Below are 27,739 nucleotides of genomic sequence, written 5' to 3' on the forward strand. Positions count from 1 at the left end.
TTTGGACATTAAACACTATCCTTAGTGTTAATAACCGAAAATCACAACGAAATTAACAATATTTAACAGATAAAGATTAAAAAAAAATTGAAGTAGAGTTTTCTGGCTTACCCGGCCACCAAGGCCAATACTGACACGATCAAGCACCTTAAAAATCAGACATCTTGAATCTCATAACATCTCATCCTCCTGCTCCTCAATCACACATCTCCTTCCGATTCCAACGGAGCCACGGCCTTACTCGGCGACGAACACCCCAGCACCGTCCCTACTTCTCTCCTAGAAGAACTGCTTCTCGCACCGATGATAATACCATTACTACGTCGTTTAATCAGTTTCATCGTCGACAAATTATCAGAAAAGGAGCAGAATCCGACTCCATTTATTGCCGCCGTCGCCGCCATCAATTGATCAATCCGTTACAACTCTAAGAATTTTTATTTTTTTTAATTCAGAGAGGAGTTAGTTAGCAGAAGGATGGAGAGGAAAGTGTGAAGAAACAGAGAAGAGAGTGAGAGATGCGTGCAGGAATCCGGAGCCCCGGGCTTGGCTAGTGTCAACTTCTGTTTTTCCGAATACCTCCTACTTTTCACCTCCTGCTATTTTTTGTGTTTTGCGTACGTTGCACACTCCTATCTCTGCCACGTCACTTTTAGTTGTTTCCCACGTTTTTGTTTTGGAGCTAAAAAAAAATAATTATATTATTATAGATTGTTATGCTAAGGTTGTTAAACCGGTAATGTCGAAATTCAGGGGCGGAACCGGGGGAGGCAAGCAGGCTCGGGATTTTTTTTATTATTTAGTGTTTATATATAAAATAATATAGTATTTTTTTTTATATTTTAAATAGATAGATTTTCTTATAATAAATTATATTTTGAGTTTTTACCCTCTATTAACTATCCCTGCTCCGCCCTTGTGTCTGATGAATTCAATTTGAAAAATTCGTAATTTATAGCTCGACTCTTTTTCTTTAATTTTACTCGAGATTGAATTGACTTTTTAGTTATGTTAACTCTATATATATATATATATATTAATGAAAAAATTATTCTCATTATCCATATTTTTTACTCCAGTTTTTATTTATAATTATAATTCTAGGTAAATATAATTTTTAAATTTAAATGAAAATATAAAATTTTCCTCGTGTATAATATAATACAAACACTACAAATCTCTCTTCAAACATAATTTCTCTCTCCTAAGAAAACCCTAAATTGATTTCTCTTTTTTCCAATTGAAGAACAGATCTGGTGGAAATTTTATGGGCAAGGGGAAGTCAACAGCGCTTTGTGCTAGTTATGGAAATTGATTTCTCTTTTTCCAAAAGCGCTTTGTCCTAAAGGGTGGTAGTTACTCCCTTCGAAGAGTTATTGGATTTTTGACAACAGATATATCAACAACTGTAGAAAGGCCCATCATATGTCCTCCTGGAGGGGTGTTTTAGTTTATATTTTTTTTTTAATTTTTAATGGTAATTAGAGATATTAAATAATACTTTAAAAGGTACGGGGAAAATACTATAATTTTTTACTAACCACATGCTTTTTTTTTCTTTTCTTTTTTGTTTGTTCATTTTTTTTTGTTTTGTCTTTCTTTTCTTTTTTTTCCCACATTTTTTTTTTCCTTTTTCCCCCTTTTTTTTTTTTGGGGCTTTACATGTTTTTTTTTTTCATTTTTTTTCAAGATTGTCGTCTTCTTCTTTTTATTCCTTTTTGTTTTTGTGTATTTTTTTTAAATTATCTTTATTAATTTTTTTAATATTAAACTGGTTGAAAATTTAGTTATATAGTTTTTTTATTTAAAACGTTATGAATTACTACAATGTTTCCCTACATGACCTTTTTTTTTATGAATTTTTTTCTTCTTTTTTATTTCAAAATGGTCTTTGTCGATTTTGCGTAATATTTTTTTTAAAAAAAAAACACCGTGGATTGTTACAATGTTTCCTCACATGGTTTTTTGTTTTGCTATAGTGTTTCCCCACATGTTTTTTTTTTAAATTATCTTTGTCGAATTTTTTTTATAATATTGAGCTGGTTGAGAATTACAACTATAGATTTCCCTAAAAAAAAATTTTCTTTCTTTTTTCCAAAATTGTCTTCTTCTTTTTTTCATACTTTTGTGTTTTTTTTTTCAGAATTATTTTTGTTGATTTTATTTTTTTAATATGGAGCTGGTTGAAATTTTTAGCTTTATAGTTTTTTCTCTTTAAAACACTATGGACTGATACAGTGTTTTTCCACATGATTTTTTTTTTATGATTTTTTTTTTCCAAAATTGTCTGTCATTTTTTTTTTTTTTTTTTCATATTGAGCTAGTTGAGAATTTAGCTTCGTAGTTTTTTTCTTTAAAACACCGTGGATTGCTACAGTGTTCCCCACATGCTTTTTTTTTTTGTTATGATTTTTTTTTTAAAATTCTCTTTATCGATTTTATTATTTTTAATATTGAGCTGGTTGAGAATTACAGCTGTAGATTTCCTCACGAAACATTATAGATTGCTACAGTGTTTTCCTGTATGGTTTTTTTTTCCTTTCGGTTTTTTTTGCTATGATTTTTTCCAAAATTTTCTTTGTTCATTTTATTTTTAAATATTAATTTAGTTAAGAAGTTAGCTTTGTAGTTTTTTTCTTGAAAACATTATGGATTGCAACAGTTTTTCTCCATATAATTTTTATATAATTTTTTTTTACAAAACCCACGACAACACACAAAGCCCGCGGCATCGCGCGGACATGACATCTATTTAATAAACTAGTTTTTGAAGAATAGTCAATGGTTTTTATCAGTTTTCATCGGCAATGTCAATTAACAAGAGTAGCTTAGAAATAAGATTTATGTGTTGAATAATCAGTTAATCTCTTGATTATATCGAGTTGATTATTTATCAGCCAAGGTGGCTAATAACCGATACCTAGTGCCTGGTAAGCCAAAGTGGTTGGTGATTGATGCCTATAATAGGTTTCTTTTTGTAAATTTAGCGACTCTCTGATGTTTAAGTATCTTTTTTTAGAGAAAATGCCAATATCTATTAGAGTCTATGATTCTTATTTTTTTTATCGAGGGGAGGACCCCCAAAGTCCTCTTTTTCTGATAGTGTTAAAATATCTTTTATGTATTCAAGAGGAAAACAAAATTTCTACCTCATCACAGAAGAAAGATCTTTAACTTATCACAGGGAAAAAGATCTCTGACTCATCAAATCTTGTGGTTCAATATGGAGCATGATAAGATTATTAGAGCCACATGTATTTAGGTTCAACGCTTGGCTGGTTCCAATGATGTTGAATCTTGTAGTTCGTTAGATCCATGTATGTTTAGGCTCAACATTTAGTTGAACTCAAAGATGTTGAGTCTGGTAGATCTCTAGATTGATTTATACATGTCTGGGCTCAGCGTTTGACTAAACCTAAAAATGCTTAGTCAAGTAGCTAGCCAGACTAATATATATTTGGGCTCAATACTTGACTAAACCTAAAAATACTAAAGTCTTGTAGCTCACCACACCGACTTATATATTTGGGTTCAATGCTTGGTTAAACCCAAAAATACTGGGTTAGATAACTCATCAGACCCATCTATACATGAACTCAAAAAGATGTTAGGTCTGATAGCTCGTCAAATTTATATATGCTTAAACTAAATGCTTGATTAAATTTAAAAATATTAGATCTAGTAATTTACCAAACTCATATATACTTAAGCTCAGTACTTAGATATACTTAATGACATTAGGATATCACCTTACCTTTATTTTCTTAACTTGAACATGGTTTTTAGGTAAATAACATGCTGATTTATCACCGCATCGAATAACTTTGTAAAATCAAAACATTTTATGTAACTTAATTACATAAATAACAACATTTCACTTGCTTTTCTATATAAAAAGCAAAAATTGGCTCCACCCGCTTAGCATCTATTAGTGCAAGAAATGGCAATCCATCTAAATTTTATCATTAAACAGTGTGTGTATATATAATTATTGTGGGATGAATTTTTTTATGTAAAGTAAAATAGAAAAGATTATTCTAAATTTTATAAAATTAAAATTTGAAACATAATTATACATGGGCAATAGTATAAAAAAAACTATTAACCTTATCAAATAATCTTTTTCTTTATAATTAAAAAAAAAAAAAAGAGCTATCACAAATATCTTCAATGCTCAAGACACCACCGGGAGAAACCTCATGAAGTAAATTGCGTAATTGATTTTTGGTTAAAATTCCATGTTTTATTATTGTTTTTTTTTTATTTAATGGTCACATCAATTCAGACTGCAGAGTCTTGACAACGTAGGGATTGCCACGCTTGGAGCTAGCACTAGACATGGATTTATTTTTTCTTTTTTTCTTACCTTACAATATATATGTATATCATTCTTCTTTTGATCTTTTTTTATCTGAATATATATATAACATTCTTATCTACCGAGATCGCACGATTAACATTATACGCGCTATCGCGCGATATCGCGCGGTGGATAAATCATGCTAGCTCTTTACGTAACTACCTTTACTTTAATTGAAGCGGAGGGAGGTCCTGGTGGTTGCTTACAGCTTCTCAGATGAAAAATGATATTTTGAATAGCCAGATTGATAAAATAATATTTTAAATAGTATAAATATAATTTTTTTTTATTATATTTATTTTAATGAAAAAAAACTATTTGAAGACCCTATTAAAGTGAAAAAAAAAATGTTTTATTATTATTTTTATATATAACTATATTTAATTGATTTTTTTTTAGTGGTCTTACTTTACTGATTTTGGTTCTTTTAAAAGAAATGTACAAATACTATTTATAGAAAAGAAAAGATATTTTAGTATTTTTTTTATCATCTCCTTTAGACTTGTGTGCAAAATAATCATAAAAAAATTAAAATAATATTTTTTAATATTTAATGTTTCGCATACCCGATGCTATTATAAACAAGGAAATGGAAAGCTCCCACAAGCAAGAAGAAACTCATTTCATTTGCTTTGCTTTTGCTTGTCCTCGAAAATGGCAAACTTCTGGAAGATCCTCGGAAAGACTGATACTAAGAAGAGGCTGTCAGTTCCTATCAGATTTCTCAGGTCTCTTCCACCTTTCAAACTAGGCAGCCATGCCGTCACCTTTGAAGCTACAGACGAGAAAGGCAAAGCTTGGACCTTTCAATGCTCCATCCGCAAGACAGGACAGTACCCGAAGCCAGACCTCACAAGAGGTTGGGTTGCATTCGTTAAGAGCAAGAAGCTGCAAGTTGGTGACAAGGTCAGGTTTATTAAACATAAGAACCGAGCTACTGCAACAATCTCTTACAAGGTTCGTGCTCAAAAGGCAATCAAGATCTTTGGTGCTACATTTGGCTATGCACGGATCTAATCCATTTCCCTAATTAATATGTTTCTTGAATTCTCATATATTTGTGCTGCTTCTGCAATTAGTATGTTTAACTTTCAAAAGCCATCCCATCTGCTAAGGTCTCTCAGGATGTTGATTCCTTTTGCACCTTTCTTTCAATAATATGGAATTACTGATCTCTGAATAACGCAATATATAGGTAGCTCGCGAGGCCACTTCTCATGCAAGGGTACGTCGTCGTAGTAATGCGGTATATGTGATCGCGCTCTTGCATATGAAATGATAATTATTTTGCATATTCGGCATCTTGACGAAAGAAAGTAACGATGTTGGCTTAAATCCGTTGCGTGATTGGCTCTATAAGAGGTATTATTTCATGTTTAAAATTATGATATCAAAGTGGGTTTGATAAAATCATAGAGCATTAATTGGTGACGAGGAGGCTTTTTGGTTCGATCAGGGAATCCTCGTCACAAAACTATAAAGACGGCACTCGTGCGGTTCTTTTCTTTATTGGCTACAATGGCGCTATGGTCACGGTGATGATGAGAATGGTGGGCGCCTACAAAACAAAGAAGAAGACCAAGTCCACCCCCGGGCCCTACCACATGCATATTTTTATGACATTAAAGTTTTTACAAAAATAGTCTTCTGATTCTCCTTGTGATGATCTGATACTTCACATCCGGGTGATGAGATGCTGTTAGTTTTTTCATCCAAAATTGGAACACCCCACTCTTTATTACTTAATAATCCTAGTGATTGGATTAGATGTTTATTCGATACACACACACTTATTTTTTAAGAGAAAATGAAATATTCAAATGATTTTTCATCGAATGATTATATATCTATTTATTTTTTTGATGTAAATAGCAGTAAAAAAACTTTATGAAAAAATATTGGTTCCATTTAATGTTATCCAATGTAGAGTTAGAATACAGGTCAATTTTTTCATTAAAATAATGTTGCTTTTTTTTATTTATTATTGATCCGATTAGCTCCAACAGGTCACTAAAATTCCGGTCACATTGAAACGCTTGGCCCTTTTTTTCAAATAAAGCTTTATAACACTGCAACATTTGACAATCCACTCAGATATCAGGCCGCACTGCGAAGAGGTTAATCTTCTTCGATTAATCGACTGTACAAATTACACAACAGCTAATTACACTCCCAACAGCAATTTCTATCTACAGTACTTGCGCGCAATGGCTATCTACAGGTTTCATCAACACATAGATCTTGTAAATAAGAGAGCTGATCCATTGACCCCGCGCAGGACTAGCAGTCTGGAGTCCACATATGTTCCACAGACGAGCCTAGACAAATCAAACATCTCAGGTGGAACTTGCACGCGAAGTTCATGAACTATGTTGCTTGGTGTAACATCATTTTGATTAAGGTTGTCCCCGAGACTCATTGTCACCTCAATGTCAGCTGAAACAAGTTTGGCCACTGGAAGGCTCGATGGAAACTCCTTATGCGGGACAAGCTTCCTCCATTTTTTAGCTGACAATTTCTGGGCTAAAGAATCTTGATTGTTTGGTTGCCCAAAGGATAGCTTCTCTGATGTCTTTTCCTCCTTAAGATACAACCGTCTCCCGGATGTCAACCGGAATAAAGAGTTTACTTCCAATTTCCCAGTTATACCACTTTTGTCATGAGGCCAGTCTCGACCATTCATGACCGTGAAGCCAATGTCCGATGTGAAGGAAATACTAGTATTTAGTTTTGATGCTCTATTTATAGTTAGATAAACATCACCAATCAGGACACGAGCAGAAGGCTGACGAAGGGTCAATCCTATTTGTCTCCCAGTACAGTATAATAGACGCCATTTTCCTGGAAGCAACTCCAACCAGTTCTGCACATTGAAATAGAGCAGAAATTTCAATATTGAGTAACCTTTTGAGAATAACAAGGCCTCGATCCCGAGCTCGTTGGAGATAGATGGTAAAAGCATAATCAATCAATAAAATGTTTCATGTTCTACCAGACGGAAGAATCCAAAGATTATTGGCTGCTGAAGAAGTACAACAGCTAAAGAACCAAATAAGTTTCTAGCTTCTTTTTCTTTCTATTGTATCAATGCATTTAGCAGTTAGACCATTTCACATAAAGTGTTCACTTAACAAAACGAGAGAGTAAATGGCAAAGAACAAGTGACCATAAATTAGAAGAAGCCTTTGAAAGTAAAGGTGATGAATGATACAAGTTATAATATCTTTGAGGCAACTAGACATAGACCCATATGACTCTTTGGAGAGAGCAAAAGAATTAATGAATCTACAAAAGCTACGAACAAAGCAGATAATTGCTAACCTTTGGCCTTGAATGAGCATTCAGCATCTCCATCAATTCGATAAAATAGGAAAGCCTATTACGCTATCACATCAGAATTCACCAGTCAGTTTACATTGTCAATTTAATGTCATTGCGAGCTATAAACCAACACCAGATATATAATGAGTTTACATGCAAACATTTAGTAGTTCAAATAGAAATAGAAGCACACTAAGATATCTTTCAAGTAACAGGAAATTAATTAGTAACAATAATTGTTCCATCTCATACTTGTGCTTCCCTAGAAAAACAGGATACTTTCTAGGTTCACAAAGCCTCTGATAAATGATCAAGATGCATGGTTGCGCTTCTCTATGCTCAGAACATGAAACTTTCAAAATTTCCAGCTAATCACTCAAGGCACTGGCTTGAAAGAGTCACAACCGATGAATCCATCTGAATGGCAATAGAGAACTTAGAAATGCTAACTGTAGACGCACCTGGGGCTGCTTATAAATGTATTCCTCTGTAATTCGAACTGCAGTTGAGCCAAGACCCCATCTGATGATATCCATGGATGGCGCCACCCGCCATCTTGGTCCACACAGAAATGGATGCCTGAGGGCATCCAAACAACTGCAAAGCAAATCAAAATAGTCATCATAGATGCCTCATCTCTCTCAAATTAATTCAGATTCTATTCAATATGGTTAACCTCGTGTTGTCTTTACTATTGTCTAATAAGAGATGAACTGATGAATACCTTATTCTTTTGGAAGGTTTGGTTGCCAATAACAAGGATAAAAGGTTCCAACCGGCACCCCAGTTTCGATCGAGTATCTAGAAGAAACAAAATGAACTTAAATATCCTAATAATTCATGTGGCTTTTACTTACAAAAAACAATCTTTCTGGATATTGTGAAAGGTGTAGCTTAAAGCATGGTAATTTGCATTCGTACTACTTACTTGGAGTCCAACATTTCCAGATGGAGAATTCCTACTGAGGATTTGCAATAAAAATTCACGCAAGCATGAAGGATCATTCCCCTGCACTCATCCATAAAAGAGAAACTTGGTAACACAGTTAACACTCAATATGCCAGTACAACTTCTTAGGATCAGTACCAACACATGATGAGTAGTGCATGATGATAATATAGGATTTTTTTCTTATTGAGCAAATAAAGTGACTGCCAATGCATTCCAGTCTTCAAGAAACTGGTAGAAATTAATGAAGAGAAACTTGATCTTATCCAGAGACGTAATGCAAGTCAACAAAAATTCCACCAGGTTCTGGATTGATTAATCCAAAAGCTTTACAGGGAAAAAAAAAAGGGGGGGGGGGGGGGTCGCATGCTGTACCTTCATGAGGAATGATTTGAACTTCAAGAAAATTAATGGATCCATGAGTTCCCGCACCACCATTTTTGCCATCATAAATCCTACACATCTTTTCAACATGGATGAAACAGAATTCAGTACATCAGCAGCTCTGCTAGCAGCACTAGCTGGATACACTTTTAGGTCTATCTATCTATTCATACCTCATGTCAAATGCAATCATCATCTGTCGTCTGTCCATGTTGTTGTCCATTGTGCTACTATTTGGACCATCCTCGTAAAAGTCAGCAGCGTTCCCTAGTATCCCTACCTGAAAAGTTGGAATTTCAGAAGTTTCACAAAGTAAGACATCAATGCAAGAAAGAAACCACATGTAACAAAGCTTAATCAATGACGTAGTGCTTTATAGCAGAAGTTATGGAGCAGAAAACAGTGGATAGTTGTACCCATGTGTAGGAGGTGCATTAATTCAATGGTGCTGATTTATTCATGTCTTGTTTCGTTCCCCAATATTTGTGCTAATAAACCTTTCCTCAACCATAAGTCTAGAACCACCAAACTTTCAAAGCAGAATACCAGAAATAAAATTTGACTTCACTAGATCAATGGAAATTGCTGTGCATCAAGTGTTGTCATATCAGACAACACAAATCAACAAGAGTTTTCCTCAAACACCCTTCTCCTTACAGAATTGCTTTACTTAATCTATATATATCGAATTTAATTCTAAATTCAGAGAATATAAAATTCAAAAACATCATAAAAAGGGGGGAAAGCTTGCATTTACTTTAATATGCCTATCCACTGGGCTTATATGCACATTCTCCAGCCTCAACTCTGTATGCGCAAGTCCATGACTGTGCAAGTAGTTCACCTTAAGTAAGCAAAACAAACAACTTACACTTTAGTTGTACACAACAAATGGCAACTATTTGTGCACAGATAATACATGAATACAATTAAGATATACATACTCCAATCAAGAGATCCCTCATCAATATGCGTGTTATTCGCAACTGCCGAGAGACAGCAGATCCTCCAACCGTGTCATCTCCCACCCTCCTGACAGAATCCTCATCCAATGCAAGAGTGGCTTCCAAGGTAGGAAGCCAATCTGATTGTTGAAGCCAATGTCTCAAAGAAAAACTACCATGATACTGCCATAAAATAGAAAGGAAGAAATAAATTTTCAAATCCCTGAACTCACAAATGGAAAAATTGTAATATGAGAAGAACTGCTTCCACGCGCAACATGCAGAGAAATGAAGGCTCGTCCAATAAACATAAAATCTCCAACATGTGTCTTGTAGAAAGACTAACCTGCCTAGCATAAACAACTAAATGGCTTCACACAACGAAACATTTAATGCATACGCAATATAAAAATCTTTCACAGAAACAGAACATACCCCATGTACCAGAGTAAACGAACCACGGCCACTAGTAGGTGAAGAAATATAACCATAAACTTGCATCGAATAAGAATGGTACATAAGTTTACGGCGAACCAGCTTCTTCAATACCTAAAAACACTTTAACAACACCAAGGTTACACCAATATTCAAAACCTCAAATACAAAATAAACAAAACTCCAAAACAAAGCCCCAAACCTCTATTGCTCGCATTCCTCTACGTTTTGCTTGAGTACTGACAAGTTTCCTAAGCACAACTTTAATGTTATGCAAAGGGCTGCAATTCCACATTATACTCATTACCTCCAATAATCACACAATATCACAAAATCAAATAAGGAAAGAAAGCTAACCTATTAGAATCCTTCACTATTGCTTCGAAAACCACCTCATCCGCCTAAAACAAACCCCATTTCAGTTATCCATGCAATAATTATCAGTGCTAAGAACAATCACTTTTGGACATTAAACACTAACCGAAAATCACAACGGAATTAACAATATTTAACAAATAAAGATTAAAAAAATAATTGAAGTAGAGTTTTCTGGCTTACCCGGCCACCAAGGCCAATACTGACACGATCAAGCACCTTAAAATCAGACATCTTGAACCTCATAACATCTCCTCCTCCTCCTTCCTCCTCCTCCTCCTCAATCACACATCTCCTTCCATCTCCTTCCGATTCCAACGGAGCCACGGCCTTACTCGACGACGAACACCTCACCACCGACCCTACTTCTCTCCTAGAACAAATACTTCTCACACCGATGATACTACCATTACCACGTCGTTTAATCAGTTTCTTCGTCGACAAATTATCAGAAAAAGAACAGAATCCGACTCCATATATTGCCGCCGTCGCTGCCATCAATCGATCAATCCGTTACAACTCTCAGAATTTTTTTGATCCAGAGAGGAGTTAGTTAACAGAAGGAAGGAGAGGAAAGTGTGAAGAAATAGAGAAGAGAGTGTGAGAGTTGCGTGAAGGAGTACAGAGCCCTGGGCTTGGCTCGTGTCAACGTCTGTTTTTCCAAATATCTCCGGCATTTACCTCCCGTTATTTTCTGTGTTTTGCGTTCCGTGCACACTCCTATCTCCGCCACGTCACTTTTCGTTGTTGTCCACGTTTTTGTTTTGGAGCTAAAAAATAATTATATTATAGCAGTGCTGTTAGTCTATTACCGTGTCGTGCATATTGGTTAAGCACAGCTTTTTTATCATGTTAATTTAAAAAAATTATAATTAATTTGAATCTTATTTCAAAATTGAATTGATCAATCCGACTGAAAGTTGACTCGATAAAATTAATTTACAAAAAATATTAACTTGATTCACCGAGTCAAATAATAACTTTTAAATTTAATATGAAAGTTTTCTTGATCTTGACTAGTTATAATCAATTAATTACATATAAAATTTGATTTATAGAATCTCATTGAATTTTTTTTAATTAATATAATTTAAATAAATTATGTGTGAATAAAAAATTAATTTTAAAGAATTCTTAATTTTTTAAAATTTAATTTTTTATTTATAGTGGCTAATCAAAAGTTGATAATGATAATAATTAATTTTTCAACCTTTTAATTTTTAAAATTCATAGGGGTGAATGAATTTTCCAACTTGAATTTTTCATATTTTTAAATACTCTTTCTAACCTTATATTTTTAATATTTTCTTCTCGTTTTAAGCTTTAGTTTTTTGTTTTTTTTTTTTTCAAATCCAAAAGTTATATTGAGAAATATTTCTTGTGGAGAAATATTTGAGTTTTATAATTTTTTGGTTCTAAAATCTTGTTTAAAATGCATCTAAGTCTAAGCAGTGTTATTAGAATCTTGAGAGATATTATATCTTAATTACACAAGTAAGAAGTAATAAAGTTTTAAGGATAACAAATTCTTTCATTGACAACAGCAAAAATTTTTATTACTTTAAAATGCTTCAACAAATAAATAATTTTTTTTGTTTTAATTTAAGCATAGATATTTTTATTATTAGTATTATGCTAGGAAATTAAATTAATAACAATTGTAAGTTTGGATATATGCTTAATATACATGTTAGTATTCTAGTATTATATTTATGTTGAAAGCATGTTTACCATGAATTATTATTTTGCATTTAAACTTGTATAAACTCTTAACTTTTCTTGAAAACATTTTTATGTTTAGCATGTCTTGTTATGATAAATTAAATATCATTGTTTACTAGTCTAATATATTTACAAACTTTGAATCTACACTAACCAAATTTGAATGAGATTTAATGATTAAATTGAAAATTATAAATTTTCTCATTAAATTGATCATTTAGTGTCATTGAATCTTTTTTTGGGCTTAACTCTATATGAATAGTCCATAAACGAATCTAATAAGCTTTCCATACAATTCAATTATGGCAAATCCACAACTAACTAGTCATTTAGCATGGTCAAGCCTCTTTTTAGGCTTAGTTTTGTCCTAATAATTTATAAACAAAACTACTAGGCTTTCTATGTCATCCACTTGTGGTAGATTTGCAACTAACTATTCAAAACCACCTAAACCTTCAAACCCTTCAATATTAGAATGTCAATAATTCTATAAAAAAAATAGCATAGAAATTGTTTAAATAGCATCTAATCCATAACTAACTAATAAAATCTTAAATTAAATAAAACTCTAAAATCAATTAGGAAATGAATTCAAGATTTACAATGAAAATTAAAAGAAAAATATGAACACTAATTTTTGAACCTTACCAACTAATTACAAAATGATCTACTATACAATTAAACTTCTAGAATATAATAAAATTTTTTAATATGATTCAATAATCAGATTAAAAGTTATGTATATTTCTATTAGAAAAACTTGTTTAACCCATTCAAACCATTTTTAGATTTGAACTTAAGGGAGAAAGGGCATGGTGTTGCAACTTGTGCAAGAAGGTCAAGAATAAGCTTTTCTAGCTTTGAACTTGGCAAGAAAAGACACAATTGGACAACTTATTGATATTCATAATGTTCAGAAAGTATTTTTTTTTCTTTTATGAACAAGAGAATGAGAAATACTTTGTTTGCAAAGGGTTACATACAAGTTTGAGCTATTGATATTAATGAGGGATTGCATTTGATATCCTTTTATTATGTTTCTATTATATTTATTTAACAACATCTAATTTTTTATTTTTGGATCCCAGTAACAAAAACCAGGACTCTGATCACAGTTTTATTAGAAATACATTAAGGGAAATCAAATATACTTAGGCTTAGCCTCAACACTATAATAAACAAAGGAGGGAGAGATGAGAAATAAGATTGTTAGGTTATTGCCCTATTTGTTTAAAAAAAATTATTTTTTTGTTTTAAAATAATATTTTTTTGATTTTTTCATATTATTTTAATATGTCAATGTTAAAAATAATTATTAAAAAATAAAAAATATTTTATTTTAATATACTTTTAAATAAAAAATATTTTAAAAAATAATTATTTACTACGTATAATTGATATAGAGATAATCTCAAACCCAAGCTTAACAGCACTGGGAATACTAATATGTGACTGGTTTAGCACGTTTTCATGTGGATATGCTGGCTATATATATAAAACCATTAAGAGAGTATACAAAAAGGTGATCCTCGAGATATTCTCAACTTGTCTTTGATTTTTTATCTGAACATTGCACATAGAAAATGCTAATTCAGAGTGTGTTTATTATTGTTATAAAATAATTAAGATTTAAAAATAAGCTTTTGATAAATTACTTTTTATTATGGTGGGTGTGGTTAAAATATATATTTGGTTTAAAGTATTGTTCAACTTCATGTTCATGAAAATACATGTCAAAATATTGGACTAAAAATTATGGTTCAATTTGATGTTGGTAATAAAATTACCTAAAAGGACATGAATTGTAATCTTAATTTTCAATTACATAAAAATTAATTTCACAACCAATATAATATTATAAAGAGACCTAAACATAATAGAAGTTGTTGTTTTGGAGTAGTTGGCTGTAGTACCGAGGGTTGTTTTTAAATTGTTGTTCGATGATGTGAAATGAATAAGATAAATTAATGTGAGATGAATGAGAGGAAAGGGAAGAGGATACAAAGGTAATTTGAAATGTTTTTTAGGAGTCCCAAGAGATGCAGTTGTGGTCCAACATGCAAAGGGCAGGGGAAATTTTCTTTTTCAAAATCGAGGTCCAAGCTTAGGCAAGTGGTGAATTCCATTATGTTTATACACATTTGAAACTCGTAATCAAACACTTGATAAATTACTTCAAGAAAAAACACGTACGCTACCTCAAATACAAACACATCAAAGTTATGGTATCTGAAAGAGAGATGAAGCAATGAATAATGAAGGTGCGACTTATTTTACAAAAATTCAGCTTTATCCATTATATTGGATTTCATTTAATCCGTTTTATAAGTGAAGCTTTTGGACTAGATGCTAGCAAATAAATACATCAAAGTTACATAGCCATGCCTAAGTTGTCAAAATGTTTGAGAACTGCAAAAGATCTCCAGCATTGGGTTGGGCAGGTCACTCTTACCGCGAAAATTCAAAATCAAAAGGATGCTTTTCTGGCAGTATATTGTACTTCAAATCAGTCCCTGGCGCTGCAGATCAGTATATGTCTTTTTATTGTAAATGTTGCCCTCTTTATCTTCATATTCTTCCTCAAGATCTGGGCGCCACTTGTTCACTCCTTGCCGCGCTTGTATCCTCTTCCATAATTCCTGTGCTTCCTGAAAAAAAAAAGTGAAAAAATGAATGCAAGTGTCACATTCCAAACTAACATACAAGATCTGAACTAAGAATTTCACATTAAAAAAATCAGAGTTTGAGTGGCATAAACAAAATAAAAGGCATATAACAAAGAAAGGATCCGATTTCAGAACAAGGTCTGAGAAAGTGCACCTCGATCGATGTGATCTCATTGAAGTTCTTGGTGTTTGGGATGCCAAGGCAGCGCATTCCATGCTGATGACGCCATTCCTTGAAATGCCGCTCAAACGCTCTACGACCCCAGTAACTATAGTTCCCACATATCTCGCATTTAAGTTCCTGACATGCAGAAAAATAATTGAGATCCTCTAGCCATAGAAACTATCAAATAGTATAACTAGACAAGGATTACAGACAAAGATCCTCCACTAAACAACTAGTATAATAAGAGAAGTATTACATGCATCATAATGATATATAATGATACTAGGTGTTACTTATTTCAACTTGAAGATAAAAACTTTCACACATCAATTAAATACATCTGGGAAAAAAATATACAACAGAAAAAACTACTCTCCAAATGTAGAAAGAACAAACTCCAAAACCAAAATGCTGATGGAAATGAAAGATACCGGTGAAGAGATATAATACTTGCAATGACTGCAATGGGTTTATACAATGAGGGGGAGAAATACCTGACCAAGACCATGAAGTTTATACAGCCAGTAAGGAATAGGCTTCCCATCCCAACCCATTGGCAACTTGAGGGGATTGTAAATCTGTTGTTCTTCATCGTCACTTTCAGTGTCAGCCTGTGTCTCTTCCTGCATCAGTTTCAACATCGCATTATCGATTATTGTCATCCCAGACATTAAAGTTTCACTTCTTCCACAATAATAATCAAGCATCCAATAAAAGCAGATGGAAAGAAAAGTTTCATGCAAATGGTCTTGCTGTTTGTATTACAAATGGTCTCTAGATGCACAGTTGCCAATATGCCAATAGCATACCCGACCAGTATATGTGAGGAAATATATTCTGCTTGTAATGGGTTGTGAAGGGGTTTGATCCCATTATATCACCATGGTGCGAATGGCTTGCTTCAAATTAAAGCAGGTACCAAAAGAAAATTGAAGGTCATAATGAAATGCTAGACAAAAAGCTATGATTCGCACTCTAGTTAAAAAGACTAAAGCACTTTAAGAGTTTGCAATAGCTTAAGAGCATGTTTGGCATTATGATAGCGATTGTTTTTAAAAGTGTTTTTCACTTGGAAATGCATTGAAATATTGTATTTTTTATTTTTTAAAATTTATTTTTGACATCAGCACATCAAAACAATTTAAAAACACACAAAAAAATTAATTAGAAGCAAAACAAAATTCAAATTTTTGCAAAGACGCTTTCCAACCGCAAAAATAAACAGAGCCTAAGACAACATACCTCCTCACGTTCTGCTTCCATTTCATCATATGTCAAAGCCTGCTTCTTCACAACATTTTCTTTTGTCCGTACAATTGTCTGCACAGGGTCACAGGAAAATCAAATATCCAACTACCACAAAAAAAATACCAATTATTTAAGGCACATGCAGCCGATATTCAAATGCACATTATTAAAACATACAAAAAAGCTGGCAGATAACCAAAGAACAAAATCTCAATGCGATATTGATCAAGAGGATGGAAAAGAAACTGGATGACTACACCAAAGCTAACCTCATCCAGTAAATCACACAATTTATTCATTTTGGTCTCCATCAGGGCAATTTCTTTTGAATTGACAACTTCCTTTGAGTTCACAGCACCTCCATTCGATTCTGATGCACATGAACCTTTCACAAAATGTTTCTTGTCCAACTTTTCAAGAGGTGTATGCTGCACAGAATGAACAAATAATTAAGTAAAACATGAAATGCCACGTTAAATCTATTATTAAGGGGGAAAAAAAGTCATGTTGAGAAGTAATTTAATTTAAGGAAATAAGACTGTTTATGTAGCTTGAGGTTAGATGCTTAACAACAAAAACACAAACAAACAAATATATATAACCCCCTCCCCCCTAAAGAAACATAATAAATAAACAAAGTGCACACACAAAGCACTATCTGGCCATCCTAATTTTCACAGTAATATAACCCCTCCCTTACTAGAAGATTAATGATTAACTAAGAAACTAGAAACAATGGGGATGCTCACTGGATCTTTTTCATTCCTGAACTTACAAAGCCCATACAAGGTAAAAGAACTATTCCAACCTTTGTGAGAAAAAGCCTTTCAGCACGCTGCTGAATGGTACCGCCACTCTTGAGCCCCAATGCAGCCAATGCCTGCCAGGAAAACATGCAGCAAACGATTTAATAACCGGTAATTAGAAAGGACAACTAAAGCAACAAGATAGAATTCTGCTAGCAAAACTGTCACAAAACATGAAATGATGATGGAGAAATACAATAATAACAGTTGCCCAAGTTATGGCGTAGTTTGTATATTACATACTTCAATGACTCCATGGCTACCCACTGGATATTTTTAATATTTTGCAGTGTTGATCACACTGTCTGATATCAGAATATTTCTTATTAAACTAATGAAGCAAACAGCAACAAGGAAATGTGACTCCACAGTGATGCTATGGATATAATTAATATTTTCCCGTGTTTGATCATATTGCATGATATCATAGTAGTTTAACATTGATCACATTGTATGATATCAGAGTATTTCATGTTAAACTACCAAGCAATCAACGACAAAGAACAGAAATGTTAAAATACCAAGCAATCAACAACAAAGAACAGAATCCAATTTTGCACTTTAAGCTCAACACTATAAGGAGAGTAATAACAGTAGCAACATGTCAGCATCAGCTGACACTTGGTGATAACAAAACACAGAAGTACATCCTTGTTTCTTTGACATTAACATAAACTATCAGCATTCAGCAAGAGAATGCTCTATGATTATAGATTTCCAGGAAAAAAGAAAATGATTCATGGAAATATAAAGCAGCTGCAAACAATGATATTCTTACCTCCTTCAATTTTTCAGGGCCCACTTCTTTAAGCTCCTCAACAGTGCTGTAAAAATCAAGATCAATAACAGTATGATCAGCTGGCACATGCCCATTTTCTTGAACATTCTTTTCCCATCCTTGTACCATGCCATTTTCCCATTGCTCTTCAAATTCAGTGGTAACCTACAACAATAATCTACATTGTTAAATGAAGCACAGATTGGCTCAGACCAAGCATGGTCAAAATCTCCTTTGTTCTATAGACTTGAGTTTTTGCAAGTAAAAAGAGGCAGGCAATCAAAATGCCATAATATCATTTCTTGTGAGCAAATGTCTTGCACGTCTTGTGGCAGAGAATGTATTTAAAATAAAATGAAAACAGGGTTTTCTTTCTGTTTTGTCCTTAACATTATATGGTATGAATTGTAGCTGAGCCAAGTCTAGCATCATAAAATTTAAATGTAGCACATTTTTTAGCCCCATAGGCCTATAAAGTACTAATGAAAACTTCACACTTCAAATCTTTAGGTAAAACAAAAAATGATTAGAGATAATTTTAGCAGCGCTTGGAATTTAGATAGAAAAAAACATTACAGCTCAACACTAGCATTAGCATCACATAAATCAAGCAGGCACGTATAATAGAACATCACAAACACCATGAGAAGATGAATTTAAAAAAAAAATGGCAGGGAAACATCATATAAAACAAACCTTTGACAAAATCCTATCAAGATCTTGCAAGGGCTCTGTCCTCTGGAAAAAATAAAATAAATATTCAAGTAGATTCTCCATGTATTCCCTGTATTGCCTGCAGAAAATTGAAAAAAAAAATGAAACAAAAAAGACATTAACTTGGATAAATAATTTCAAGTGAGTTACAGATGCAGGTGAATATAACATGTGATCATTAACTTAAAGTAAATTCAAAAAACTAAATTCAGGAGGGCAGGGGGGGGGAGAAAGAGAGAATACCTTGTAAACTTCACTTTACGGGGTAAATTATGTGGTTGGGAGAAAATGTCAAGGTAAGTAGAGTATTCAATAGGCTTCTCGAATTTTAAATTATTGAACTGGTTATACAATTCATGCATGTCTAAGTATTTCCCAAATGCTTCCTGTAATATAAATCCAGCTAAAGTATTAGTTAATTTAAATTGCTGGGCAAAAACATACAGCATAATTAGGTAAAGTCTTGGCAGAAAAAAGGAGCATACTTGTTCTCCACTGCATAAACAATGCATCAATTACGATAATAAATGTTGTGCAGTCACTATTTCACTTTTATATGAAGGGAGAAACTAGAAACTACTACAGCCCTAAATTATCTGTTAACTAGCATAAAAATTCAGATATTAATTTATAAAACTAAAGTCCTAAAATATCAAACTGAAAGGCAACAAATCTCACAGTAAATGAATTTGAAACTGCCAACAGAATCTCAAATCTCAAGATTTTGAAATGTAACGCCTAATTTAGAGCTCACATATACATTATATGATAACACCATCTAATTGAGTAGGTACACTTACAGAGCAAAAAAGTAGATAAAAATAACCCAGATCAGTTTCCTCAAATGCTATAAACTACAGCATCCCAGTTGCCTAGCACAAACACCTCAAATATCCATACATGAAACTAGAGCCCTAACATATCAACAACTGCACTAAGGTAAAATAATCATTAAGTGACACAAGTTCGAGAGACTGACCTCACCAGTAAACTCAATAACTGGTTCCTCTTTAAGCATTGCCTCATAATCCTCATTAGCATCAACCACACGCGCCGCTGGATGCCTTCTATGATACTCACGGATCTTCGCAGGCAAAAAACGAAAAAAAGAAACAAAGAAAAGTAATGATAATGATAAGATAAAATACAAGTAATTTCAATAAATCACAAGTAACCGTTAATTATCAGATAAATTATTTAATCAAAATTAATGAAAAAACAAATTACCTCTTTTAATCTATCATAAAAAGCACTGAACACATTGGTTCCAGTCGCCGTTTGTCCACCAAGCGCCGCAATCTCATCTTTCCTCGCATTATCTTTATCTTCATAAATCTCAACCTGAAAAAAAAAATAACAAAATCAAACACTTATTATAATTATAATTGAAAAGGACTTAATTAATTAGAGAGAGAGAGAGAAGAATTACGAGTTTCTCAGTAGTGGAAATGATATTTTCGATCATGTTACGAACACGGTGGCTTTGAAAAAGACGGTCCTTGTTGTTTGCTGGTTCATTTTGGAGATCTTTAACGATAAGTCGTTCGAGTCTCTCTACTTCCTCGTGAGAGGCTCGAGTCACCTCTAATAGAGTCGACGACATCTTCACGGTGGCCTCTGCCTCCGGTTCCGGTGAAACTTATGGTGGATTTCAGTGTGGTTTTGATTAGGGTTTTTTCTGTTGAGAAAGAAGTTGCAGTGGTGAGTGCAGGTCTGGTTTATTTTATTTTTATTGTCACAATAGAAATGTTCGATAACGTCGTCGTTTTTCTGTAATGTTTACTTTGGAAAGTAAATTGCACTGCATGCCCCGGAGTTTGATATAATTATTTTAGTAACTTCTTGCTTTTCAAATGATATAATTTGCTATGTATAAGTTTTTTTTTTTTTTTGCAAATGAATTCAAATTTTAATTTTATCTTAGCATAATATATATATATATATATATTGTTTGATGAATCCTTTTTTCATCATAAGATTATTTAACCTATTATTCACCTTAAATGCGTAAAAATGGGTTAAGGTTTATGTAATTAGGATGTAATAATAAAGAAAATAATGAGAATTGCAACATTATAATTAAACTTTAGATGAAGACCATTATAATTTAGAAGAATTATAATAATACTATACATTATTTGGTCAAAGGTTAAAAACTTTTGAATAACCTTTCTGATCTCACAAATGTTTTAGGGGTTCCCATGTAATTACCCAGACTCAGAGCATCATGCTCAAAATATCCAAAGTAAAGGAACCAGAAAGAAATAATGGCTTTTCAACGAGGACTGTATAAGCTGCTTAGCCAGCTCATATAAGCATTGCCCTGTCCTGTCTTCTCTCTCAGAGACCCGTTATTCTATCGCGAGAAACTTTAGAATGTTGTTAGAAAGAAGAACAACGATCAAAAGCATTGAAAAGGCTTAATTTTTTGCCAAAAATATAGTAATGTGGAAGCTAAATCAGTTCATACCAGATGATGATGGGGAGAGAGAGGAGAGTTTATTAGAAGAAGAATCAGATGGGATTTGTTCACTTTCTCCTACACAGGTTTCTTTTTCTAATTCCACCTCAAATCTTGTTTATTTCTTGATTAAAAAAAATTTATCTTTTTGATAGCTTAAAGCTTTTTTTCTATCTGGGTTTTTGTTTATGCAGAGAATGTATGCATTTGCTGCTTCTTTGGCCGCTGGTTTGATTCTTATGTTTCTGGTATGTCCACCTTTTGTGCTTAAAGTTCATCTTTTTGTTTCTTTTTGGGTTTTATTGAAGCATAAACTGTGTTCTTTATGCAATGTTAGTGATTGAATTTTAATGGGCTTTTTGAAGTGATATTATGCAGTAAGTTTGGTTTTTAAAGAGGAAATTTTGAAAGTAATTAATGGTAGAAATATTATAGTATTTTAAGGAGCTTAAAGATTTTCTTCCTCTGTGTTTTTATTTGTGTCCAAGGTTTTAAATTTCTTTCTTGAACTGAATGTTTGTCTATAAAACAGTGGAATTGCTTCCGAAGAGTTCATAGAATGTTTAATGTTTTCAGTTGAATATAGAGTTGGGTCTTGTAACTCATGCTCTACTAATTTAATATTGTCAGTTCAGTCTTTTCTGGACTGCACCATTCGTTGGAAGTTCCTTAAGCAAGCTAGTTTGAAGTTTGAGATTACGATGGTTTCCAAAATTTTATATGGTCATTCGTAGTGCTTTTGTTCGCTAATGATTTGGCGTTTAGGGAAACTATAGAAGATTGTGATGATTTATTTTGATTGGGAAGGTTAGTAGCTTTTCTGCTTGATCTTTGGCCATTTTATTCAGGCATGTTATCTAATACAACTATACAAGGACTACTGTCATCTTGCAGCATGTCTTTTATTAGACTACTTTACATAATACCAACATGGTACAGCCCATAGCAAACTTGATATTAAACTTCCTTTTCCCTGCCAAGGCATCTAAGAGGGACAAGTTGTCAGCATCTGCAGATCACTTGGCTTTTGTCATGCTTCCACTACATCTATCACACCTTGTGAGTAGGATGCCTCGAGCACCATTTATATAACTCATATATGAAACCATCACTCCCTTGGGGTGGTGTTAGCATACCTTGGCTTGTTGGTTTATAAGGGGTTAGCTCTGAAATATATACTGAGGAACAGTCCTCTAAGCTTGCCTTGAGAAGAATACGAGACTTCCTCGCATCTTGGAGATGTTTGACAATCGTTGCTTCTGGACTGTCTATAACAGTCTAGAGCCTACAAGCATGGACCATATATAGAGCCCCTTGCTAACAATTTCAATTTATTTGCTTTCTTTCTTTTGAAACTTCCATCTATTTTGCTTTTTCTCAAACAATGCATTACCTCTATATGTTAACCCTCTCTATCATCCATGGAAAAGACACTTAGTAAGCTGTCCTCAAATTAGATCATTAAGCCAATCTATTAAAAGAAGATCGCATTTCAAAATCAGCATAATAAATAGAAGTTTAGATTATATCTTAGAGGTTAACAATGATATGTGTTGTGCTTTATTAGTGTTATAGTTATATAGTTTGAGGCTGTCAAAAAATGGAAAGCAGTAAATGAATAGGATGTGTATCTAGAGAAATGTTTCTCAGGTTCTTCCCCTTTGGTCAGATTGTTAATATACCTAATTGCAAAGAGGTGTGTTATTACCAATATCTGTAAATTTTGATCTCCTAAGTTAACCTTTTTCCTTTTATATGAGCATATAAACTCTATGTGTCTTGCTTACATCTTGCTCAAGAAGCTGCAAGTCCCATTATTACTAGGAAGCAGTCCCTTTTCTTTCCTGCTTAAGGAGGTAACCTTAGATTAGTTGAGGGAAAATATGGGATTATAGAACATTGAGAATCTAAGCATGTTCAAGGAATATTTTGTGACCATTTATTGTGACATTTTAAAAGCTGTATTTCTATGGAAGCATTTGGCTGTATAAAATGCTGATAGCTTTACAAATTTTGCATGTGTTGCAGTCCTTGATTGTCTTTGCCAAGCCTATCAAATTTGCACTATTGTTCACCTTTGGCAATGTGTTGGCAGTTGGAAGGTACATTGTCATTTTTACTCAATTTAGCAATACGTTTTGAATCTTATATTTTTAATCTCTCCATTTGCTGGTTTGTGCAGGCCAACAAGTTTATATTCTGTCCCATCCCATCCTGATTTATAATATTTCTTTCACTCTTGAATTTATCTTTTTTCCTTCCACTGGTATTAGAAAACTTCCGTGCTTTTTTGCTTTTCTCTCATCACATGTAAAACAAAAACACCAGTTCTTATTCATCATAACAAAGGAACTTTTGTCTCCTTTTCTTCGATTCTTGGCATAGCTTCATTTTAATTCTTTATTTTTATAAACACTTTGAATCTTCTGACAAAAACTAGTTTAATCTGATCACTTTTGATCTGAGAATTTTGGGCACTCGAAGTTCAGTGCAGTATTATTGTGTATTTGGAAGAGAGTTTACATATCTTAAAGAGTGCCATGATTCCACACAGATAGTATCCCTGAGATCATCTGCAATTCAGTTCAACTGAATCACTGTTCTTCTCAGGGTTTTTTGCATTCTAAACTTGTTTTGTGAATGGCAGCACAGCCTTCCTCATTGGACCTGGGCGACAGTTAGGTATGATGTTTGACCCTATCCGCATATATGCAACAGTTATTTACATCGGATGTGTTGTTCTGGCCCTCATTTTTGCTCTCTTGGTAAGTCAACAGTTTCAATTCATTTGTCAAATATAATAATGTTAGTGCCCCTTAATAACGGAGAAAACTTGGGAAATTAAAGTGCAGTAAATTATGATTGCTTTTCGTGACCCATATGGTTACCATCCTTAGATTGTTTAAATCTTCAACCCCAAACATGTTCTCTTAGTATATCAATATTCTGGATCATGCTCATTTCTTTTCACTGCCTTATCATTTATTTATCATGTGCACCTAACTGTTTTTACCTCAAGCTGTTAGATTTCCCATTACAATTCCTTTTGTAAAGATTAAGGTGCTTCTTGACTGATAACTCTGATAAGTGCATTCCTAATTATCTGGTATTTTGTTTTCTTTTCTTCACCTTCTTCCCTCCTTTTCTTTGTCGTCATCGCGTTCTTTTCTATCTACCACAGCAGAATTTACACCATCTTGGCATTTTGATTCTGAGTTATGGATGCAAATTTAAATAATGCAGGCTTTATTTATAACTACATGCCATTGTATCTATTTGCATTGTTAATTGGCAAATGAAGTTGCACTGCCGAGAAACTTTTCTGCCTCAGCAACACTAATTAATGAAGCATAGGACTTCCTTTTACCACCGTCTGTGAATTCCTAAGATATACTGAAGCATTGAAATTTCGAAATTCCTCTGAATTGTAGCCGAGTGGGTAAATTTGAAATCATTCTTGCCTCTGTTTGTGCCTTCTGATGAGCTTTCATTCCTTGTACTTTCATTCTTGTGCTGTCTTTCAGAAGAACTTCTCTCCCTCTTTCACAAATTCACCAAGATTTCAGTGAAGGTCAAATCTTGAAAAGCTTCTGGTTTGAACAGGGTGATAAACTAAAATGGCCTTGTCATCACGCATTGCGGTCCCCTTGTCCTTTATAAAGCTAAAGCTTCTCCTGCTTTTATTAGAGAAAAATAACATTCAAGATCAATTTGGAGAACAAAGACATCTCCAAATAGGAAAAGAAAATTAAAAAATAAATAAATATAAGAGAACTGCAATTGGGATGAATACCTGACATTAAAACACCCCTAAATATGCATTTTTCTAGTTAAAAATGCTTTCTGATTGTGGAAGCAGATTTAGATCATTTCTATTTATTTCACAATGGCTTACAAACAGGTTTTCTGCACTTTTTTTTCATGTTGCAGATTCATAGCAAGATTTTAACAGTGTTTGCAATCATATTCGAGATTTGTGCCCTTATCTGGTAAGTTTGTCTCTCATTTTCACCCATTTCAATAGTTTTATGGTAAGGCATGAGGATACAAGATTAGAATTGTACAGTAAAGACTTGCGATATCATATATAGTACAGAAGGATATTCAGAATATTCGGAATGGAAATTATACAGCGCTCTTATTTGGTTTTCATAGACAGTACATGGTCGCTTCTCAGAATTTTCAGACTACAGTACATGATTTCCAGCTATTTATCTTATATATCAGGCAACATCTCTGCAATAGCTTCTCTTAGTTTAACAATAAGAAGTTCAATTGGGCATTTTAAATGCTTTGTTCGCACCACTAATATGTCTTCTTTAAGCTGTTTCAGGTACGGTCTGAGCTATATTCCTTTTGCTCGGAGAATGGTGTCTAGTTTGATGATCCGGTTATTCGACACTGAGTTATAGGCTCATGGCTAATGCAAATTCTAGGAGGGCAATAAAATGAGAGATTCTTGAAACCTTTGGCTTATGGCTGCTGTCTCCCTGCTTTTCATCTGAGTTCGTGCAGAAAGAATTTTTTCCACTTGAGTTTAGAGCTTGGCACTTCTGATTGTTAATTTGGCATTATATGGTTCTTGGTTTCGTATTTCAACTTCATTTACTTTTACCTCGTCTCCTTTCAACTTTCCTTGGGCTAAAGGAACATGGCCTTGACCCCGAAGAGACCTGGCACATTCGGCTACAGTTTCTGCTTTTGCAAAAAATACTATCTGCTCGCAAGTTGTAAATATGCAAAAGACAATATGAAGAATGAACTCTTTCCTGATCACTTGCTTAATAGTTAGCCACTTACCCCCTCATGATATGGTTTCATTCGAAACAACAACCTTGACAGTTCCTTATCCTACCAAGCATTCTGTTTGGTTAAAATCCTCAGGCATAACATAACTTAAGGTTTTTCGAACGACCTTTACATGGAGAACCTTGGGCATGACTATGAGATAAAAGAATCCATTACCCAGCCCAGTCTGTTGTTCTTAAAGATGCCTCAAAGTTCAAACTGGACCATTGTCGAAGGTGAAAGGAACTGGGCTTGGAGGAATACAAGATGGGTGGACGCACCTCGAATAAACCACAGAAAGTTACATGCATGCTTTGATTAGATGGGGTTCATGCTATAAAGAGGATCGGGTTTTTACTCCTCCATGCAGTGTTGCAGATAAGGAATCCAAGAGTTGAATTCAAAAAAAATACGAGTGTTTGATAGCTAAAACAAGAAGTGAATTGACAGCCCAAATGGGCCAAGTTTAAAGACAGCTCAACTACTCCTTTAGGCCAGGCAAATAATATCCCCGATGGATACCAAGTCCCGGACCAGCAAATACATCCCTCCAAGAGGTATAAACAAGAAAAATGGATCGGGAATCTCGCATGTCTCGAAGATGGGAAAGCAAAAAGGTGTTTAGTATCAGTCTTGTTGCTCATCAGAGGTTGAAAATGATGGACGTCTTTCCACATCCATGCTTTGGACACAACCTAATGGTGACCTGTGATGATATAAACATTGCATCTAAAGCAGCCTGTGAGAGATCTGCATTGAACAACCATGGTGGTAGCTCCCTACCTACCTCAGAATAGAACGTGTCTTCAAAATACCATAACTTTATGCCCAAGTAGACAAATCTTTGATCAGTAGAAGCATCTACTTACTGCTCCAGAGGCAAGTGATCAGTCCTTTTCTCCATTATACATGGACCATGGCTATACCCCAAGCATGTCCTGCGTGCAAGATTAAAGTCAGTGACATGATTGCTTGTATGGTCTTGCGCCCTAGATTTTTGAGAACTTGTGGTGCAGAATGCAAATGCCCTCCTCTGATGCTGCTGCTGTCCATGTGAACACTACCAGTCTTGGAAGCAAATTCAAAGACTTTGGGCCTAAAACATAATTGACCCCAAAGGTGGTAGGTGATTCTTGATGATGTTGAATTGTCCCAACATGGGCAATTAAGCATCGACATGCAATTAAGTTGGGTCTTGTCTTTAAAATAGTTTATTTCTTTTAAGAAAATACTTTTGATTTGTCGTAGATGTGAAATATTCGCATCATCATTTCTCATATACAGCATCATTGTGCTGATTTATTCATTGAAATGCTTAATAATACCCCGCTTTTCTTACATCCTCTGTAATTTTTCCAAATTGATACTCATCAACCGGCTATTTTTTTTTTGTTTTTATTAATATGGATATCCAGATCAGCTTATATGCATCTGGACTAATTTTATTGGCTCTAAAATTAACAACTATACAAACCTCCAATAACAATTATATTAGCAACCACATGGTTTAAACCTAAAACCACAAAAGGAGCAAACCTCTTGATCTGAAACTCTTATCACTAGACCACCTTTACCAACTGACTATTTATCATGGCATGTCAGCCTGTCAAAAAACTCAAAAT

The 27,739-nt window shown here is 33.8% G+C and overlaps 3 protein-coding genes and 1 pseudogene across 5 annotated transcripts; 1 reads left to right on the forward strand and 3 right to left on the reverse strand.

Moving 5' to 3' along the window:
- Positions 1–634, reverse strand: part of LOC118057192 (probable plastid-lipid-associated protein 14, chloroplastic) — a 30,167-nt pseudogene extending 29,533 nt beyond the window's left edge.
- Positions 635–6,468: 5,834 nt separating this feature from the next.
- On the reverse strand, positions 6,469–11,523 carry LOC118057191 (probable plastid-lipid-associated protein 14, chloroplastic). 2 transcript variants are annotated; one of them, XM_035069692.2, is made up of 13 exons: positions 10,952–11,523; positions 10,751–10,794; positions 10,596–10,674; positions 10,394–10,507; positions 9,959–10,141; positions 9,772–9,858; positions 9,188–9,294; positions 9,006–9,093; positions 8,610–8,690; positions 8,406–8,482; positions 8,143–8,278; positions 7,682–7,744; positions 6,469–7,223 (listed from the first exon to the last, which is right to left on the reverse strand). In XM_035069692.2, the coding sequence occupies exons 1-13, from the start codon at positions 11,264–11,266 to the stop codon at positions 6,588–6,590; spliced, it is 2,010 nt and encodes a 669-aa protein (XP_034925583.1). In that variant the 5' UTR covers positions 11,267–11,523; the 3' UTR covers positions 6,469–6,587. The 2 variants fall into 2 exon arrangements, with proteins under 2 accessions (XP_034925583.1, XP_073261000.1); XM_073404899.1 differs by lacking the exons at positions 10,394–10,507; positions 10,596–10,674; positions 10,751–10,794.
- Positions 11,524–14,739: 3,216 nt separating this feature from the next.
- On the reverse strand, positions 14,740–20,604 carry LOC118057211 (splicing factor SF3a60 homolog). Its single transcript, XM_035069714.2, has 12 exons — positions 20,298–20,604; positions 20,096–20,209; positions 19,848–19,952; positions 19,112–19,254; positions 18,851–18,947; positions 18,155–18,319; positions 17,379–17,450; positions 16,840–16,998; positions 16,565–16,642; positions 15,817–15,945; positions 15,311–15,457; positions 14,740–15,138 (listed from the first exon to the last, which is right to left on the reverse strand). Exons 1-12 carry the CDS (start codon positions 20,469–20,471, stop codon positions 14,992–14,994), a joined length of 1,530 nt encoding a protein of 509 aa, XP_034925605.1. The 5' UTR covers positions 20,472–20,604; the 3' UTR covers positions 14,740–14,991.
- A 567-nt stretch (positions 20,605–21,171) lies between these two features.
- LOC118057225 (uncharacterized) lies at positions 21,172–26,136 on the forward strand. Of its 2 annotated transcripts, XM_073404760.1 has the most exons (7): positions 21,172–21,415; positions 21,524–21,577; positions 22,311–22,388; positions 23,358–23,431; positions 23,977–24,094; positions 25,260–25,318; positions 25,663–26,136. In XM_073404760.1, the coding sequence occupies exons 1-7, from the start codon at positions 21,314–21,316 to the stop codon at positions 25,739–25,741; spliced, it is 564 nt and encodes a 187-aa protein (XP_073260861.1). In that variant the 5' UTR covers positions 21,172–21,313; the 3' UTR covers positions 25,742–26,136. The 2 variants fall into 2 exon arrangements, with proteins under 2 accessions (XP_073260861.1, XP_034925630.1); XM_035069739.2 differs by lacking the exon at positions 22,311–22,388 and having other exon boundaries at positions 21,180–21,415.
- The last annotated feature ends 1,603 nt before the right edge of the window (positions 26,137–27,739 follow it).

The sequence above is a fragment of the Populus alba genome, chromosome 15 (genome assembly GCF_005239225.2).
Source record: "Populus alba chromosome 15, ASM523922v2, whole genome shotgun sequence".
Taxonomy (NCBI): Eukaryota; Viridiplantae; Streptophyta; class Magnoliopsida; order Malpighiales; family Salicaceae; genus Populus; species Populus alba.